Source organism: Amblyraja radiata, chromosome 4 (assembly GCF_010909765.2).
Source record: "Amblyraja radiata isolate CabotCenter1 chromosome 4, sAmbRad1.1.pri, whole genome shotgun sequence".
Lineage (NCBI taxonomy): Eukaryota > Metazoa > Chordata > Chondrichthyes > Rajiformes > Rajidae > Amblyraja > Amblyraja radiata.
Genome location: NC_045959.1, coordinates 111,084,016 through 111,101,951, shown reverse-complemented (window position 1 = coordinate 111,101,951; position 17,936 = coordinate 111,084,016). Strand labels below are relative to the sequence as shown.

Genomic DNA, 17,936 nt, shown 5'->3' with positions numbered 1-17,936 from the left:
TAGGTATCCTGAGATATTTAATATGCAGACATGGTCAGAAAGCAGCCAGGTCCTTGTAATGACGATTAGATTTGACCAATTTGTTTCTATTTGTACCTTTAATGGGCCCTGTCTTGAATACTATGTATACTTAACTAAAGATCCTTGAGTTTTGTCTTTTTTACGATTTTACCTTTCGCTTTAATTGGAGAAATCACGTAATGGGAACTAAAAACAGAAAATGCTGGATACCTTTAGACCGTGTTCTTGTGCTGTTCTGTTCTAGATTCTACTGCCTGCTGAAGTTATCCAGCATTTTCCATTTTTAGTTCACATTACGGTATTGGCCCACTATATCCGTGCCGAACATGATTCCAAGACCATCTCTTATCTACTGGCTCTCTAGTATTTGATTTTTCCATCCTGGGAAAAAGGTTCCGGATATCTACTCTATCTATGCAGTGTTTCTGCTTGTCTAGTCCATCCTGTTTCAACTAAAGATTTCCAGAATCTGCAGTTTTCTTGATTTTCAAGTTTTAGAGATACAGCGCGGAAGCAGGCCCTTCGGCCCACCAGATCTGCGCAGACCAGCGATATCCGCACATTAACACCATCCTACACCCACTAGGGACAATTTTTAACATTTACCAAGCCAATTAACCAACAATCCTGCACGTCTTTGGAGTGTGGGAGGAAACCAAAGATCTCGGAGAAAACCCACGCAGGTCACGGGGAGAACGTACAAACTCCTTAGACAGCACCTGTAGTAGGGATCGATCCCGGGTCTCCGGCGCTGGATTCGCTGTAAGGCAGCAACTCTACCGCTTCCTGACAGATGAATAATTACCTATCGCTATCACTTTGTCCTTTCGTTTAGAGTTTCCAAATTTTCCCTTACGAAACCCGCTACTTGCTATTTAGTTTAAAACCATATCATCCGTCTAGGTTATTTAATTCTATGAAGTTTACATAGTTTGGAAGGACCTGTTAAAAGAGCAATTATACATTGAAATGCAGGGCATTAGTACAGGTACTGGCTCAAATGATTCACCTGAAATGTCAAGTTGAGCGGTTGAAACAGACAGGGCATTTCTTCCAGTTGAATAAATTTCGATGCATCCACTGAATCACCATAAATAAAGGAGGCTGGAGAAATTGACCTATTTTAAAGAGAAATAAAGAGGTATTAGCATGGACAGAGAAATGAAACAGCACTGAGCTCCAGTTGTGAAAGCATCACAATTAAGCTAAGCTTCAGCCTTTATCTAGTTGTACTGCCAGACAGAATTATTCATTCACCTAAACTTGAAATTCAAAACTGAATTTGAAACCCTTTCAGAGACAATATTTGTAACCTCAAAACACAAAGGAGTGTGAAGAGTTGATGTGAAATAGTTTAAACCTTATTGCTATTTTCACAATACATAGCTAACAAAACAAATGTAAATGTAAGCATGTACATTCAAACATATACTTTATACATACACATATGTGAATTCGAACAGCGATATGCTCTTGCATAGAATGTTTAATGCAGCAAATGTTAAATTGTAGGCATGAGAGAAACAGTTTCTTATAGAAACTTACAAAATTCATAAGGGGTTGGACAGGCTAAATGCAGGAAGATTGTTCCCGATGTTGGGGAAGTCCAGAACAAGGGGTCACAGTTTAAGGATAAGGGGGAAATCTTTTAGGACCGAGATGAGGAAAACATTTTTCACACAGAGAGTGGTGAATCTCTGGAATCCTCTGCCACAGAAGATAGTTGAGGTCAGTTCTTTGGCTATATTTAAGAGGGAGTTAGATGTGGCCCTTGTGGCTAAAGGGATCAGGGGGTATGGAGAGAAGGCAGGTACAGGATACTGAGTTGGATGATCAGCCATGATCATATTGAATGGCGGTGCAGGCTCGAAGGGCCGAATGGCCTACTCCTGCACCTATTTTCTATGTTTCTATGAGCCAGGAGAGGTCACACTCGTGTTACAAGGCATGGGGTAGGAAACAGCTAATTCCCCAGAATGAGAGCAAGGTGCTTGATTTTGTTCAAAGAAAGAGCAAAGCAGACTAGAAAAATAGGTCATTTTTGATCCCAGAATTAGCACAGAAGCAGGGTAGGTGGTGTGGCTACACTAGTAACCATCTGAGCTTCATTCCCAAAGAATGCTTTCAAGTGGTCAATCGTTTCTACTTTCTAGTCCTCAAGTATTGAAGATGAGTGTTTCTTCCTTGAGTTGGCATCTAGAGCTAAAAAATCAGGAGCATTGCCATTCAAGCATGTTTTCACGTGTAGGAAAGAACTGTAGATGCTGGTTTGAATCGAAGATAGTCACAAAAAGCTGGAGTAACTTAGCGGGGACAGGCAGCATCTCTGGAGAGAAGGAATGGGTGACGTTTTGGGTCGAGGCCCTTTTTTTCATCCTTGTTTCTTTCATGCTTGCTCCAGCTGCAAGATTGTTGCAGAAGCAGCATCGTAAGACATCTATGCTGTATTATGTGTGGACTTTTTATTTCATTTTATTCACATTTAGGGAATGAATTATGAGATTCATTTTATACAGGCAAATCAAGGATCTCCTCTGCATGCTGTTTTCACAGAGTATGAAACCCAGAAAGACAGTGCAAAACATCCAATTCCAAACCAACAACCCATTTTATAATGTGTCTCGTTTTCTGTCAAAAGAGAAAAGGATCCCATGTAAAATGTGATTCTGATTCACTTACACCCAATGTGTGCTAGCACTCAAAACAAATCTGAACCCCAAAAATGCTAATAGTCAAGCAAAGAGTAATTAAACATACCACCACATTCTCTAGAATGGTTTACACGCACAATACAGAATAACTGCTAAGCAATGTGCATGTGTGTTTTGATACGTGTCCGCTTAAGATATAGGTAAAACTAGCACAAATTAGACGGAGAAAGATGGCTCCACACACACCAGTGTTGGGATCAAAAGCAGGAATGATTTATTTCTAAGTCAAAGGTCACTGACTGATTTACATAATTATATGCACGTTTGAGCATGTGCGAGAATGAGTACAGCTCATTTGCATAAATGACATGGATATTGTCACATCTTGGGATTACATTTCCAACGACCCAAAACAAAACAAACCTAAACACTTTTCATAATGTTACACTGTAGCAATATGGTTTAACATAACTGAATAAAACAACTGTTCTGTCTTATTTCACAATTTCAACCATAGCCACACTTGTGATTTGTTTCAATAACACAAAATAATATTCACATGCTTTCTTCTCATAAGCATATAGGTACATCACAACAAAACACCTTACTTCTTGACATACTCGCCGTATCTTTCTGGCAGTTTGACAACTCGTTCTTTTCAGTATGTACATTCTGTGCATCATTTCTAGTTTCTTCTCTTGTGTCACTTTGTTTTTGTTCAGTTTTCTCTGTGTTATGAGTTTCACGAGTTGCATCTTTTTCTGGTGGTGCATGTTGTGTTGGTTTTACCTGTGTCAGCTGAGGTTGCAAAGATTTCTCAGTCTTCTCCGCGTCTGGCGGTTTCTCTGGAGTTATGTGTGGGGGTAGTTCTCCGGTCTTCTTCAGATCCACTCGATTACGTCGGATTAGAAGTCCTGAGTCTGTCTCGACTTCGTATGATCTCTCATCCAGTCGTTTCTGAACTGTTGCTCTCTGCCATCTGGTATCTCCTAGTTTATAGGGTTTGAGTCTTACGACGTCACCTTTTTCCAGGATTGGCAGAACCTTGGCATGTTGGTTGTAGATCTTTGACCGTTTTCCTTGCAAATCCTTCATCTTTTTCCTCTCTTCCATGAGTATCTCAGCACCACATGGTTTGAGGAGGTTTGATATAGTTGGAAATGTCATTCTTGTTCTCCTTCCATGTAGTCTTTGTGCAGGACTACTGTTCACTCCATGCGCAGGGGTGTTGCGCAATTCCAGTAATGCCAAGTAGACATCTGTCTTGGAGTGAGTGGTTTTCTTCAGTACTCGCTTAGCTGCCTTGACTGCCGATTCCACCTTACCGTTAGCTTGGCTATGTCTTGGAGAAATTGTGTAGTGGTCAAATTCCCATTTCCTGGCAAATTTGGTGAACTCCTCTGATGAGAACCATGTCCCGTTGTCGCTTACCACAGTGCTGGGAATTCCGTATCTTGCGAAGTGGTTCTTGAGTTTCAAAATGATTGTCCTGCTGGTCAGGTCATACAGTCTCCCTATTTCTCAGAAATTAGACAGATAGTCAACTGTGATTAAATAATGCCTTCCCGCAAGTTCGAACAGATCGGTTCCCACTTTGTCCCATGGGCGATCTGGGAGGTGATGGGGCATCAGAGTTTCTTTCTGATTCTGTTGTTCGTACTTCCTGCAGGCTTCACAGTTTGAAATGAACTGCTTCACATCGGAGTTCATTCCGGGCCAGAAAATGCATTCTCTAGCACGTCTGAGGGTTCCTTTTACTCCTAGGTGAGAGGTGTGGAGTGTCTCCTTCATATCTTTGCGTAGAGTGATAGGGATTACAACTCTCTCTCCTCTGAATACTAGGTCACCTTGCACACTCAACTCGTCTCTGACGTTGAAGTACGGTTGTGCTGCCTCTGGGACTTCTGGTTTGTGATCTGGCCATCCATTTTGGATTACTTTCATAACAGTCTGTAGTGTTTCGTCTGCCTTCATATGGGCTTGGATGCATTTGACCCATCCTCTCCCATGCTCAAGGACTCAACTACGTTGACATCAGTGAATCTGGTCGATCCTGTGGTGTCCGGGAATTATGCTCAGGAGAGCATATTTGATAGATGCATGTCTTTTCCCTTTACCCATTTGATCTTGATGTCATAGTGTGGCATCCTCATCATCATACCCTGAAGACATCTTGGTGATCGATGCAGAGGCTTTTTGACGATGACTTCCAATGGCTTGTGATCACCCTCAATGATCACTCTCTGTCTGTAGGTGTACTGATGAAAACGCTCGAGGGCAAACACTATTGCTAGTGCCTCCTTTTCAATCTGAGCATATCTCTGATTGGTTGGCGTCAATGGTCGACTCACATAGGACAGCAGTTGTCCTATCTGCATAAGTGTTGCACCTTGCTTGCATCACATTGTATGGTTAGCTGTTCATCTGGTGTGTAGTACGCCAGGATAGGTGCCGTTGTCAACAGCTCCTTGACCTTTGACATTGCCGTGTCATGTTCTGATGACCACTCCCACTCTGCATCCTTGTGGATCAATCTCCTCAAAGGCTCGAATGTGTCCGACAACATTGGCAGGAATCTTGCCAAGTAGTTTACACTGCCTTGTAATCTTTGGATTTCTGTTGGATTGGTTGGGTTAGGCATCTCTAGGATAGCCTGAATCTTTTTCGGATCCGGTTTCAGGCCACGGTCTGTAACCACATGTCCTAGAAATGTGATGCAAGTAGTTTTCACTACCGACTTCTTCTGGTTCAGCTTGATGCCTTTGTCTCTGTATCGCTGATGAAGATCTTGCAGTCTTGCATCGTGATTCCTGTCTGCATCTTCTCAGGCGTCCCCTACTCTGAAAAGGATGATGTCATCTGCAACACATTCCATTCCCTTTAACCTTTCTAGGGCTTGTTGCAGCTTCTGGAAGATCTCTGCTCTTACTTTCAGTCCAAATGGTAACCTCTTCCAGCGATATCTCCCAAAGGGGGTGTTCATGGTTGTTAGGAAACTGCTCTCCTCATCTAGTTCGCAGTGGAGGTATCATGACTTCAGATCGAATTTGGAGAAAATCTTCGCCTTGGACAGCTCAAGGAGTATGTTCTCTATGACTGGTAATCTGTGGATCTTTCTTTTCAGGACTTTGTTGAGGGGTCTAGGATCAATGCAGAACCTCAACTCCGTGCTGTCCTTTTTCTCCATAAGACAAGCCTGCTACACCACTCAGTTGGTTCTTCGACTTTAGTCAAGATGTCCTGCTCGACCAGCTTCATGAGACCATTCTTGACCTTCCCTTTCATGGCTACAGTTACCGGCTTTGCAGAGCACTGTAATGGGGTCACACCCTCCGTCTGCGTTACCAACTTGACCTTGCCTGGAAGTCTCTCCGGCCTTTCGTCGTCAAAGGTATCTTTGTAGTTCTTGAGTAATGAGCCAGCCTCGCTAACAGCAATTAGGCTCTTGAAATTCGGGTAGTGAACCGTGCTGAGTTTCATCTGTTGTGCAGCTTTGCCGCTCAGGAGTGGTGAGAGCCAGCCTTCCTCTACCACTATGAATTGAATCCAGTACTTCTTGTTCGTCTTGTCCCAGAGTACGACTTTCATCCTACCTTCCGCCAGCAGGTTGGAGCCGTTGTACATCTTTAAGACGATTTTCTCTCGTCTAATGTCCCCTTTTTTGGGTACAAGATCCTTGCGAATCACATTAACACTGGCACCAGAGTCAATCTGAAACTTGATGGCTTCTGTGCCGACCTGCATCTCAGCAAATAGGCCTGAAGAGGAATTGTTTCCAGCTGCATTGACCTCAATGCAACAGACTGCGTCGGAAATGGACGGTGTGTCAGATGACTCTATGGCCTTGTGCAGACCCCGTTTCTGCATGCCCTCCTTCCTCTGCTTGCAGCAGCAGGCAAAGTGGTTTTGTCATCCGTATCTGTTGCAGTCCTTCCCATTCGCTGGGCACTCATTCTTCCTGCGCTTGTGCGTCCTCGCACACAACTTGCACTTGTCTGGTCCCCGATTCTTCCTCTGTGAAGGAAAATCAACCTTCTTTTCCCTCGGTTTGAAACATTCCACCTTGTGTATTGTCGGCTCCTCGCCCATGACCTGCATTCTTGTCGCTGTGACCTCCGAGGATCTATATATATCCACGTCTCCTGTTGTGTCAGATTCCTCTTCTGAATGAGTGTCTTCCTAGTTGACTGGTCTGCAATACCAATGACGATGCGATCTCGAATTAGGCTTTCTTTCAGGCAATCGCAGAAGTTGCATGTCTTAGCAAGCTTCTTCAGCTCTGCAACGTACGATACAATGCTTTCCCCTTGATTCTGGTCTTGTTTATTGAAAATTAATCTTTCATACGTTTCATTCGTCTCTTCTATAATGATGGTGGACATCTTGTCGATGATGATTTTCACATCCGTCTAATCCGCTACCGTTTTGAAGGGTATTGAAGATTTGCAGTCCTTCCGGTCCAACAGTATGCAGGAGTACTGCTTTGTGATACTGTTTCTCCTGCTAATCCAGTTCAGTTATCACTGCATAATTTTCATACATTTGTTTAAACATTTTCCACTCTTCCACCCGGTTCTCTTTGAGCTTTAGGTTGGGTGGTGGAGCCACGTGGAAAGATGGACTGGCCTGCGCCATTTTGATATATCAGCGTTTCCCCTCACCCTTAATAACTTATGTATCGTACAGCTCCATCCAAGACTACAAGAACTTGTAGAGAGTTGCGGATGTAGCCCAGACCATCAGGCAAACCAACCTCTCTTCCATTGACTCACATCTACACTTCATGCTGCCTCATGGTAGAGACGGAGATAATTTCCCAGGTAGAAATGTCAAATTGCTTCAAGGTAAGAGGGAAAAGTTTGAAGGAATTTTAAGAAGCAGGTTTTTTTTTTAACATAGATACCTGGAAAGTGCTGTCAGAGCAAGTGGTGAAAGCAGATACAATGGTAATGTTGAAGAGGCAATTACACAGACACATGAACAAGCAGGAAATTGAGGAATGTAGACCACACATGGGAATATGTGCAGTTTCAATTGGCATCACGATCAGCACAGTCATCGTGGGCTGAAGGGCATGTTTCCCTACTTTAATGTCTTATGTTCTATCTATATTGTATGTATTCAAACAAACAGGGGCCTTTCAGTGTCAAAATGCTTAATTCAGTCAATGGGACTTTTCCACAAAGCCGCAGTAAGATCAAAGCATGAAATCTCTAAAGAAGCAGGACTGAGGAGTGAATTAACTAATTAGATTAGTTTATTTTATTTTATTATTATTGTGTACTGAGGTACAGTTAAAAGCTTTTTGTTCCTTACAATTGAGCAGAAAGACTATACATGATTATAATCAAACTATCCACATACAGATACACGATAAAGGGTACAAGGTTTAGTGCATGATAAAGCAATAAAGTCAGATTAAAGATAGTTCAAAGGTCTCCAATGAGGTAGATGGGATGTCCGGACTGCTCTCTAGTTGGTAAGAAGACAATTTAGTTGCCTGATTACAGCTGGGAAGAAACTCTCCCTGAATCTGGAGGTATGCGTTTTCAAACTTCTGTACCTCTTGCCTGATGAGATTGGGGAGAAAATGGAGTGACCACGGTGAGATTGGTCCTCGATTGTGCTGGTGGCATTGCCGAGGCAGTGTGAAGTGTAGATGTGAATCAATGGAAGAGAGGTTGGTTTGCCTGATGGTCTGGGCTACGTCCACAACTCTCTACATGTTCTTGCAGTCTTGGATGGAGCTGTTCGCAAACCATGCTGTAATGCATCCCGATAAAATGTTTTCTATGGTGCATCTGTAGAAGTTGGTGAGGAGTGGCGGGAGTTTTTACGGACATTTTCAACCTCTCACTTCTGAGGTCTGAGGTTCCCACCTGCTTTAAAAGGGCATCAATTATACCGGTGCCCAAGAAGAGTAAGGTGACGTGCCTCAATGACTATCGACCAGTGGCACTAACGCCGGTGGTGATGAAGTGCTTTGAGAGGTTGATCATGGAGCAAATCAACTCCTACCTCGACAAAAACCTGGACCCACTGCAGTTCGCGTACCGCCACAACAGATCAACGGTGGATGCGATCTCGCTGGCCCTCCACTCCGCACTGGACCACTTGGACAACAAAAACTCATATGTCAGGCTGTTATTCATTGATTACAGCTCGGCATTTAACACAATCATCCCCTCCAAACTGGTTACCAAACTCACAGAACTGGGTCTCTGCACATCCCTCTGCAACTGGATCCTCGACTTCCTCGTCCACAGACCAGTCTGTTCGTATTGGTGGAAATGTGTCAGCCTCGATAACAATCAGCACGGGAGCACCTCAAGGCTGCGTGCTCAGCCCCCTGCTGTACTCACTCTATACCCATGACTGCGTAGCGAACCACAGTGCGAACTCCATCATCAAGTTCGCTGACGACACCACTATTGTGGGGCGTATCACTGATGGGGATGAGTCAGAGTACAGAAGAGAGATCGAGCAACTGTCCATATGGTGCCAGCGCAATAACCTGGCCCTCAACACCAGCAAAACCAAGGAACTGATTGTGGACTTTGGAAGGAGTAGGAGGGGGACCCACAGCCCCATTTATAAAGGGTCAAGAACTTCAAATTCCTGGGCGTGCACATCTCTGAAGATCTTTCCTGGTCTGAGAACACTAACGCAATTATCAAAAAAGCTCATCAGCGCCTCTACTTCCTGAGAAGATTACGGAGAGTCGGATTGTCAAGGAAGACTCTCTCTAACTTCTACAGGTGCACAGTCGAGAGCATGCTGACCGGTTGCATCGTGGCTTGGTTCGGCAATTTGAGCGCCCTGGAGAGGAAAAGACTACAAAAAGTAGTAAACACTGCCCAGTCCATCATCGGCTCTGACCTTCCTTCCATCGAGGGGATTTATCGCAGTCGCTGCCTCAAAAAGGCTGGCAGTATCATGAAAGACCCACACCATCCTGGCCACACACTCATCTCCCTGCTACCTTCAGGTAGAAGGTACAGGAGCCTGAAGACTGCAACAACCAGGTTCAGGAATAGCTACTTCCCCTCAGCCATCAGGCTATTAAACCTTGCTCGGACAAAACTCTGATTATTAACAACCACTTTCTGTTATTTGCATTTTACCAGTTTATTTATTCATGTGTGTATATATTTATATCATGGTATATGGACACATTTATCTGTTTTGTAGTAAATGCCTACTATTTTCTGTGTGCTTAAGCAAAGCAAGAATTTCATTGTCCTATACAGGGACACATGACAATAAACTCACTTGAACTTGAACTTGAGGGTTGCTGGGGACATGCCAAACGTCCTAAGCCTTCTAAGGAAGTAGAGGCATTTGAGTACTTTTTTGGCCATTGCTTCGATGTGGGTGGTCCAGGATAAATTGCTGGTGATATTTATTCCTAAGAACTTGCAGCTTTCAACCATCTCTATTTCGGCACATTAAAATATCCCACTAACTCTGACACTACACTGTGGTCTCCTTGACACAAGAAGCACAATGAGAAAGTTGTCTGAGAATACTGAAGACTCGCAAAATCCTTTACAAACTGCAAATGCTTACAAAATGGATATCACTGGTGCCTCCCCACAGCCCTTCCTGTATTGAGTATTATTAGACTCTCAACTTTCTTCATTCAAGCTCACGGATCTGGGTCTCAGTGCATCCCTCTACAATTGGATCCTCGACTACCTCATCCACAGACCACAGTCTGTTCGTATTGGTGGAAATATGTCATCCTCGATAACAATCAGCATGGGAGCACCTCAAGGCTGCGTGCTCAGCCCCCTGCTGTACTCACTCTATACTCATAACTGTGTAGCCGGACATAGTGCGAACTCCATCATCAAGTTCGCCGACGACACCACTGTTGTGGGACGAATCACAGATTGTGATGAGTCAGAGTATAGAAGTGCGATCGACCGATTGACCAAATGGTGCCAGCACAACAAACTGGCTCTCAACACCAGTAAAACCAATGAACTGATTGTGGACTTTGGAAGGGGAAGGATGGGGACCCACAATCCCATCTATATCAACAGTGGAACAAGTCAAAAACTTCAAATTCCTGGGCGTGCATATTTCCAAAGATCTTTCCTGGTCCCAGCACACTGATCCAATTATAAAGAAGGCACATCAGCGCCTCTACTTCCTGAGAAGATTACGGAGAGTCGGTATGTCAAGGAGGATTCTCTCCAACTTCTACAGGTGCACAGTAGAGAGCATGCTGACTGGTTGTATCGTGGCCTGGTTCAGCAACTTGAACATCCAGGGGCAGAAAAGAATGCAGAAAGTTGTGACCATTGCCCAGTCCATCATCGACTCTGACCTCCCCACCACCGAAATGATCTATCGCAGTCGCTGCCTCAAAAAGGCTGCCAACATCATCAAAGATTGAACACACTATCCTGGTCACACACTCATTTCACTGGTGCCATCGGGAAGAAGGTACAGGAGCCTAAAAATCTGTAACATCCAGGTTCAGAAACAGCTTCTTCCTCACAGCCATCAGGCTATTAAACACGACATCAAATAAGCTCTGAACAATAACAGTCCATTGTAATTACATAATAACATATTCTTGTGATTGAGGCAGTGCAGCGTAGGTTCACGAGATTGATCCCTGGGATGGCAGGACTGTCATATGAGGAAAGATTGAAAAGACTAGGCTTGTATTCACTGGAGTTTGGAAGGATGAGGGGGAGATCTTATAGAAACATATAAAATTATAAAAGGACTGGACAAGCTAGATGCAGGAAAAATGTTCCCAATGTTGGGGGAGTCCAGAACCAGGGGCCACAGTCTTAGAATAAAAGGGAAGGCATTTAAGACTGAGGTGAGAAAAAACTTTTTCACCCAGAGAGTTGTGAATTTATGGAATTCCCTGCCACAGAGGGCAGTGGAGGCCAAGTCACTGGATGGATTTAAGAGAGAGTTAGATAGAGATCTAGGGGCTAGTGGAGTCAAGGGATATGTGGAGAAGGCAGGCACGGGTTATTGATAGGGGACGATCAGCCATGATCACAATGAATAGCGGTGCTGGCTCGAAGGGCCGAATGGCCTCCTGCACCTAATTTCTATTAATGGCGGTGCTGGCTCGAAGGGCCGAATGGCCTCCTCCTGCACCTATTTTCTATGTTTTTATTATTATTATTGCGCTATATCTGTTTATTTATTGTGTATATATGGTCTATAGACAAACTTAACTTTTATCTTCTGTTTTGGATTATGTTTACATATTCTGTTGTGCTGCAGCAAGTAAGAATTTCATTGTCCTATCTGGGACACATGACAATAAAACTCTCTTGGCTCTTGATCCTTGCTTTGCAAGTCAATTTCCACTTTTCCACCTCTGATTCTATACCCATATCCCAGCATGATCAGATTACTCTATCCTATTACTCTATGAACTATAACATTTAGATCCTCTCCCTGATCATTCCTATTTGGACAACACAAGAAATCAGATCCTCCACCCCACCCACCACTCTTCACGTCACCATTCTATTTTGCTGAAGAGATGTTGAGCATTTTGGCCCATCATTTCGGTAAAGGATCACTCTTTAACACCCTGATACTCTCCCTGTAGCTCAGGCCCACGAGTCCTGGCAATATCCTCATAAGTCTTCTTTGCATCCTTTCCTGCTTACATCCTTACATCTTTCCTATAACATGGTGCCCAAAACAGAATACAGTACTCTAAATGTGGCCTCACCAACATCTTAAATAACTGCACAATGACTCCCAGCTTCTATACTCAATACTTTGACTGATGAAGGCCAATGTGCCAAAAGCCTTGTTAACCACCCAATCTACCTGTGACGCCACCTTCAAGGAACTATGTACCTGCACTGCTCGATCAATAGACAATAGACAATAGGTGCAGGAGTAGGCCATTCAGCCCTTCAATGTGATCATGGCTGATCATCCCCAATCAGTACCCCGTTCCTGCCTTCTCCCCATATCTCCTGACTCCGCTATTTTTAAGAGCCCTATCTAGCTCTCTCTTGAAAGCATCCAGAGAACCTGCCTCCACCGCCCTCTGAGGCAGAGAATTCCAGACTCACCACTCTCTGTGAGAAAAAGTGTTTCCTCGTCTCCGTTCTAAATGGCTTTTACTCCTTATTCTTAAACTGTGGCCCCTGGACCTGGACTCCCCCAACATCGGGAACAAGTTTCCTGCCTCTAGCGTGTCCAAACCCTTAACAATCTTATATGTTTCAATGAGATATCCTCTCATCCTTCTAAACTCCAGAGTGTACAAGCCCAGCTGTTCCATTCTCTCAGCATATGACAGTCCCGCCATCCCAGGAATTAACCTTGTAAACCTACTCTGCACTCCCTCAATAGCAAGAATGTCCTTCCTCAAATTAGGGGACCAAATCTGCACACAATACTCCAGGTGTGGTCTCACTAGGGCTCTGTACAACTGCAGAAGGACCACTTTGCTCCTATATTCGATTCCTCTTGTTATAAAGGCCAACATGCCATTTGCTTTCTTCACTGCCTGCTGTAGCATGCAGTGCTGGGGTGCTGGGATGCTGGGGTGTGTTTTAGAGCAGATCTCTCCGCTCTAAAACACACCCCAGAGGCCTACCATTCACAGTGTATGTCCTGCCCATGTTAGTCTTCTCAAAATACACCTCACATTTCTCTGTATTAAATTCCATCCACCATTCCTCAGACCACCAGTCCAACCACTCAAGATCCTGCTGGAAATGTTGACAAACATCTTCACTATCTACAATACCACCCACTTTTGTGTCATCTGCAAACTATCTAATCATGCCATGTACGTACTCATCCAAATCATTGATATACATGACAAACAGCAATGGGCCCAGCACCGAACCCTGAGGCACACCACTAGTCACAGGCCTCCAATCCAAAAACCAAGCTTCCATCATCGCCCTTTGCTTCCATCCATGAAGTCAATGCTCTATCCAATCAGCGATCTCCCCTTGGATCCTATGCATTCTAACCTTCCAGAGCAGCCTACCATGTGGAAGAGTGTTGAATGCCTTGCTGAAATCCATATATACAACATCTACCGCTCTGCCCTCTACAACCTTTTTGGTCACAACTTCAAAAATCTCAATCAGATTCATGGGACAAGACCTCCACATACAAAACCATGCTGGCTGTCCCAAATCAGCCCTTGTCCACTTAAATGTAAGTATATCTTATACCTCAGTATACTCAGCCAGGGCAACTGCAATTTTCTCTCTAACTCCCCACAATATCCTTGGATATATCTGATCAGGCCCAGGAGATTTGTCTACCTTCTTATCTGCCATGGCCATCAGCACCCCTTCGACCGTAATACTGTCTGCTCTCAAGGCACTTCCATTGACTGTCTCAAGTTCCCCAGCCCTCATGTTTTTCTCCATGGTAAAAACAAAGGAAATATACTCATTGAGGACCTTGCCCATCTCCTGTGGCTACACACAGAGTTGATATCTTTGATTCCTGAGGGTTTCCATTCTCTCCCTGGTTATCCTTTTTCCCTTTACGTACATAAAATCTCAAGATTAACCTTAATGTTTTCAGCCAGAGCTATCTCCTGTCCTCATTTTGCCCTCTTAATTTCCTTTTTTAACCTGCTCCTTAGCTCCCCGAATCTCCTCCAAGGATACGCTTGATCCCAGCTGCTTATACCTGCCCCACGCCTCCTTCTTACTCTTGACAAAAGCCTTAATTTTCCTCATCATCCAAGCTTCCTTATGACCACCTGTCTTGCCCTTCTCTCTAACAGGAACATGCATGTTCTGAACTCCTTCAACTAGGGAAGGAGCACACCATCCTCGCTATATGTCCTGTCCATGAAGCTCCTGAGCTCATCCAGCTGCTGCTCCAGTTCCTTAATGCAGTCTTTAAGGAGCTGCACCTGGACACAATGACAACAGGTGTAGTCATCAGCAGTTTCATTGACTTCCCACATCCTGCAGGAAAGAACCTTTCCTGTTTTCTGCTCTTCTACATTCTTAACCCTAATCTCCCATCCCAACGGCCTCCAATTCTGTTTCCAGGTCTGTGTCATTCCTATCTCCCATTCAAAATCTTGTTCATGCCTTAAGCAGATTCTTATCACCACCAGCTCCTCTTTCCATTGCAGGCTTCCCCACTCACTAGAAGCAGATGCCCTTTCTTACATAACTCCTCACAGAGTGGTTATCTCCTCCATCCAAACCCATATCTACTCTGGACCCCCTAGGGAGGGATTCAACTTGCACTGCTTCCCTGCCAACATTGTTCCACCTACCTGCCTAACAATGACTACCTTTAGTCACTGTGCACCAAATTATCTTCCAGCTTCAAAAGGTACCAGAACATTGATCATATTTACCCTGTAACAGCGGTGTCCACTTCATGTTTCAGCAGCATTGTGAGAACGAGTGTGTTGTCATGCAATGTTTCATTATGCTCCACATTCCCACTGCAGAAAAGAAACAAACACAATCTTGAGAGTCAGTATTATGCATGTTGGCCAGAGCACAAAGCGAGAGTAATATAATGCTGTCCTCTCTCTGGTTTAGCACTGCTGGCAAAGACCCTTTAAAAGCTGCTTTACATTTGACTATTAAAAGTCATAACCAGAAAGACAGCAGCACCATTCAATACCTCCAATGAGTATTTTTAAATATTGCATTCATTTCATATTTTTCTAGACAAGTAATGATATCCCATTGGATTAAAAGGAAACAAAGGCATTGAGGGACTTCCTGATTTTAATGCAATTGACTATAACCTCAAAAGTCTTGATGGAGTGAAAACACACTGCTGGCTCCAAGCCCCTAAATTTCAAGGTGAAGAGATCAAAAATCAAAGTGCTGCTAAGCCCAAGAGACCTGTAACCCAATGTAAGAAGCACGTTAAAGACAACAGAAATAAAATACTATACATTTTAAACCTAGAAATTCACATCATGGAACACAAAGTAATATCAAGATGCCTAGAATCTAAAATAAAGATAGAAAATGATATTAATATACTGTAGATTTACCAGTATTTAGAAAGAAAAAAAAAAATATATATATATATATATATGTGTGTGTGTGTGTGTGTGTGTGTGTGTGTGGGTGTGTGTGTGGGTGTGTGTGTATATATATATATATATATATATATATATATATAGGTCACTATACCTCTTGTCCCCTTTTCTGATGTGTTAATTTCTGGACCTGATTGAATTTGAGACCATCAAAGAAATATCTGATTTTTTAATAAGAGTTGGAGCATGTCCACTCTAAACACAGTTATTGTTCTACCCGCTAATGCTGATCGAGCTCATCCAAAAAATCCTTACAATTAAAAACCCTCTAGACTATGGGAGCTGCTGGGCTACTTGGTTTACATCTTGTCAACTTGTTTTGCAGCATTGTCAACAATCACTTCCAAAGTATTTGAACTACATAACAGAGTGGCTATGTATACAAAATGCACACTTTTTCAACTTTGGTGGAATAACATCTTTACATCTTTCTACAGTACTGTTCAGTAAGGCAGATGACATAATTGGAACTGATAATGGAATGTTCTATCAGAAATTATTAATATAACATTGTACATAAACCATGTAGGTAAATGCAAAACGCATAAATAATCAACAGGTATAAATTTAAACATAAATTTACTCATTTTATTTTCTAGCCGCCCAAGATAACCATTTCCTATCGTCCCATTAGACCAATATCGCGCAACATCTCTCCTATCCATTTAAGATGTCCAAGTGTCTTTTAAATGCTATTATAGTACCTGCTTCAATTACTTCTTCTGGCAGCTCGTTCCATATACCACCACCCTCTGAATGAAAAAGATGCCTGTAAATAAAAGCTGGTTTACAAAGAAAGATGCAACGTGATAAAGTAACTCAGCAGGTCAGGGAGTATCTCTGCAGAACATGGAAAGCTACCATTTCGGATCAGACTGCTGTTGTGGGGGTGAGGGGAGCAGAAATATAGAAGAGGGAGAGGCAGGACAAAGCTTGGTGAGTGAAATAATTAGTCATTAGGTTCTTGATTAGTAAGGGCATCAAAGGTTATGGGGAGAAGGCAGGAGAATGGGGTTCAGAGGGTAAAATGGATCATTCTTTTCAAACATTGAAAAGGGGCTGTTTTTGTGCTGTACTGTTCCTTCTATATACTATTAATTTGCCTGGCTGCATTCCCAATGATCTGCCTCTTCTCTAGCAGACATAACTACATATTGGTTTAAACGTGTTCCACTGTCTCGCATAGCAACCTGGGATTTGGTTCTCCTGAATGTACTTTAAGAATTCCATCTACCCTTAAGTTGCCATTCCTTTCCTACTTGCCACCAAAGTCTCTAATATTGAAACTAAAAGTTCACTAATCCACATACTCAGTTCATCTGCTGTACTCGTCAGACTATTTTGATTAAAATAAATACAATCCAGTCTTGCTTCCATCCCTATCAAGTTTGTGTAAGCACTGCCTACTTTGAACCTACCTAGTTGTCCGACTATATTTTGCCATTCCTCACCCTTGATGGCATTTCAATTCTAATAATAATAATAAATTTTATTTAATGGGCGCCTTTCAGACATCTCAAGGACACCTTACATAGTAATCGGAATAAAAACATATAATCAGAATAGAACAAGTAAAAAGGACATCACAGAGACACAAATTAAAAACAGAATTCAATCCAAAAACAGAAAATCAAAAACACAGGGTCTCATTTCCCTGTCAAAGTAGTTTAAATCCTTTCCAGCAGTACCACAAACTGAAGTGACATTGACTTCATATATCTAGAGTCAGCTGAACAGCACATTAGTGCACCAGTAAATGTTGCTGCCTCACGGCTCACGGACCCGACTACGGATGCGGTCTGTGTGAAGTTTTCATTATCTCCCTGTGACTGCATGGGTTTTCCCTGGGTGCTGTGGTTTTCCTCCCACATCGCAAATACATTGAAAGGCTAGATAGACAGAAAAGTGTTAGAGTGACTCAGCAGGTCAGGCAGCATCTCTGCTATAAAAGGGTGTGCGATGTTTCAGGTCAGGACCCTTTTTCGGTCCAATACTGCAATGCCACCACCTTCCCAACCCGAAAGGTCACACGTCGTTTTTCTCCAGAGATGCTGCCTGACCCGTTGAGTTACTCCAGCACTTTGTGTATCTCTTCAGCATAAACCAGCATCTGTAGTTCCTTTCTGCACATATTAATCGGTTAATTGGCTCCGGTAAATTACCCTAACTTTGCTAAAGGATCAAAAAAGGGTTGATGAATAAATGGG

The 17,936-nt window shown here is 43.1% G+C and overlaps 1 protein-coding gene across 1 annotated transcript in view; it reads right to left on the bottom strand.

Moving 5' to 3' along the window:
- The window catches only part of itga9 (integrin subunit alpha 9), a 377,946-nt gene that overhangs the window by 77,830 nt on the left and 282,180 nt on the right, over positions 1 to 17,936 (bottom strand). Inside the window, exons 21-22 of the mRNA XM_033020414.1 lie at positions 15,025 to 15,114; positions 1,031 to 1,139 (exon numbers count right to left, since the gene is read on the bottom strand). Coding sequence (XP_032876305.1) covers positions 1,031 to 1,139; positions 15,025 to 15,114 — 199 coding nt within the window. The remainder of the gene's footprint in view (positions 1 to 1,030; positions 1,140 to 15,024; positions 15,115 to 17,936) is intronic.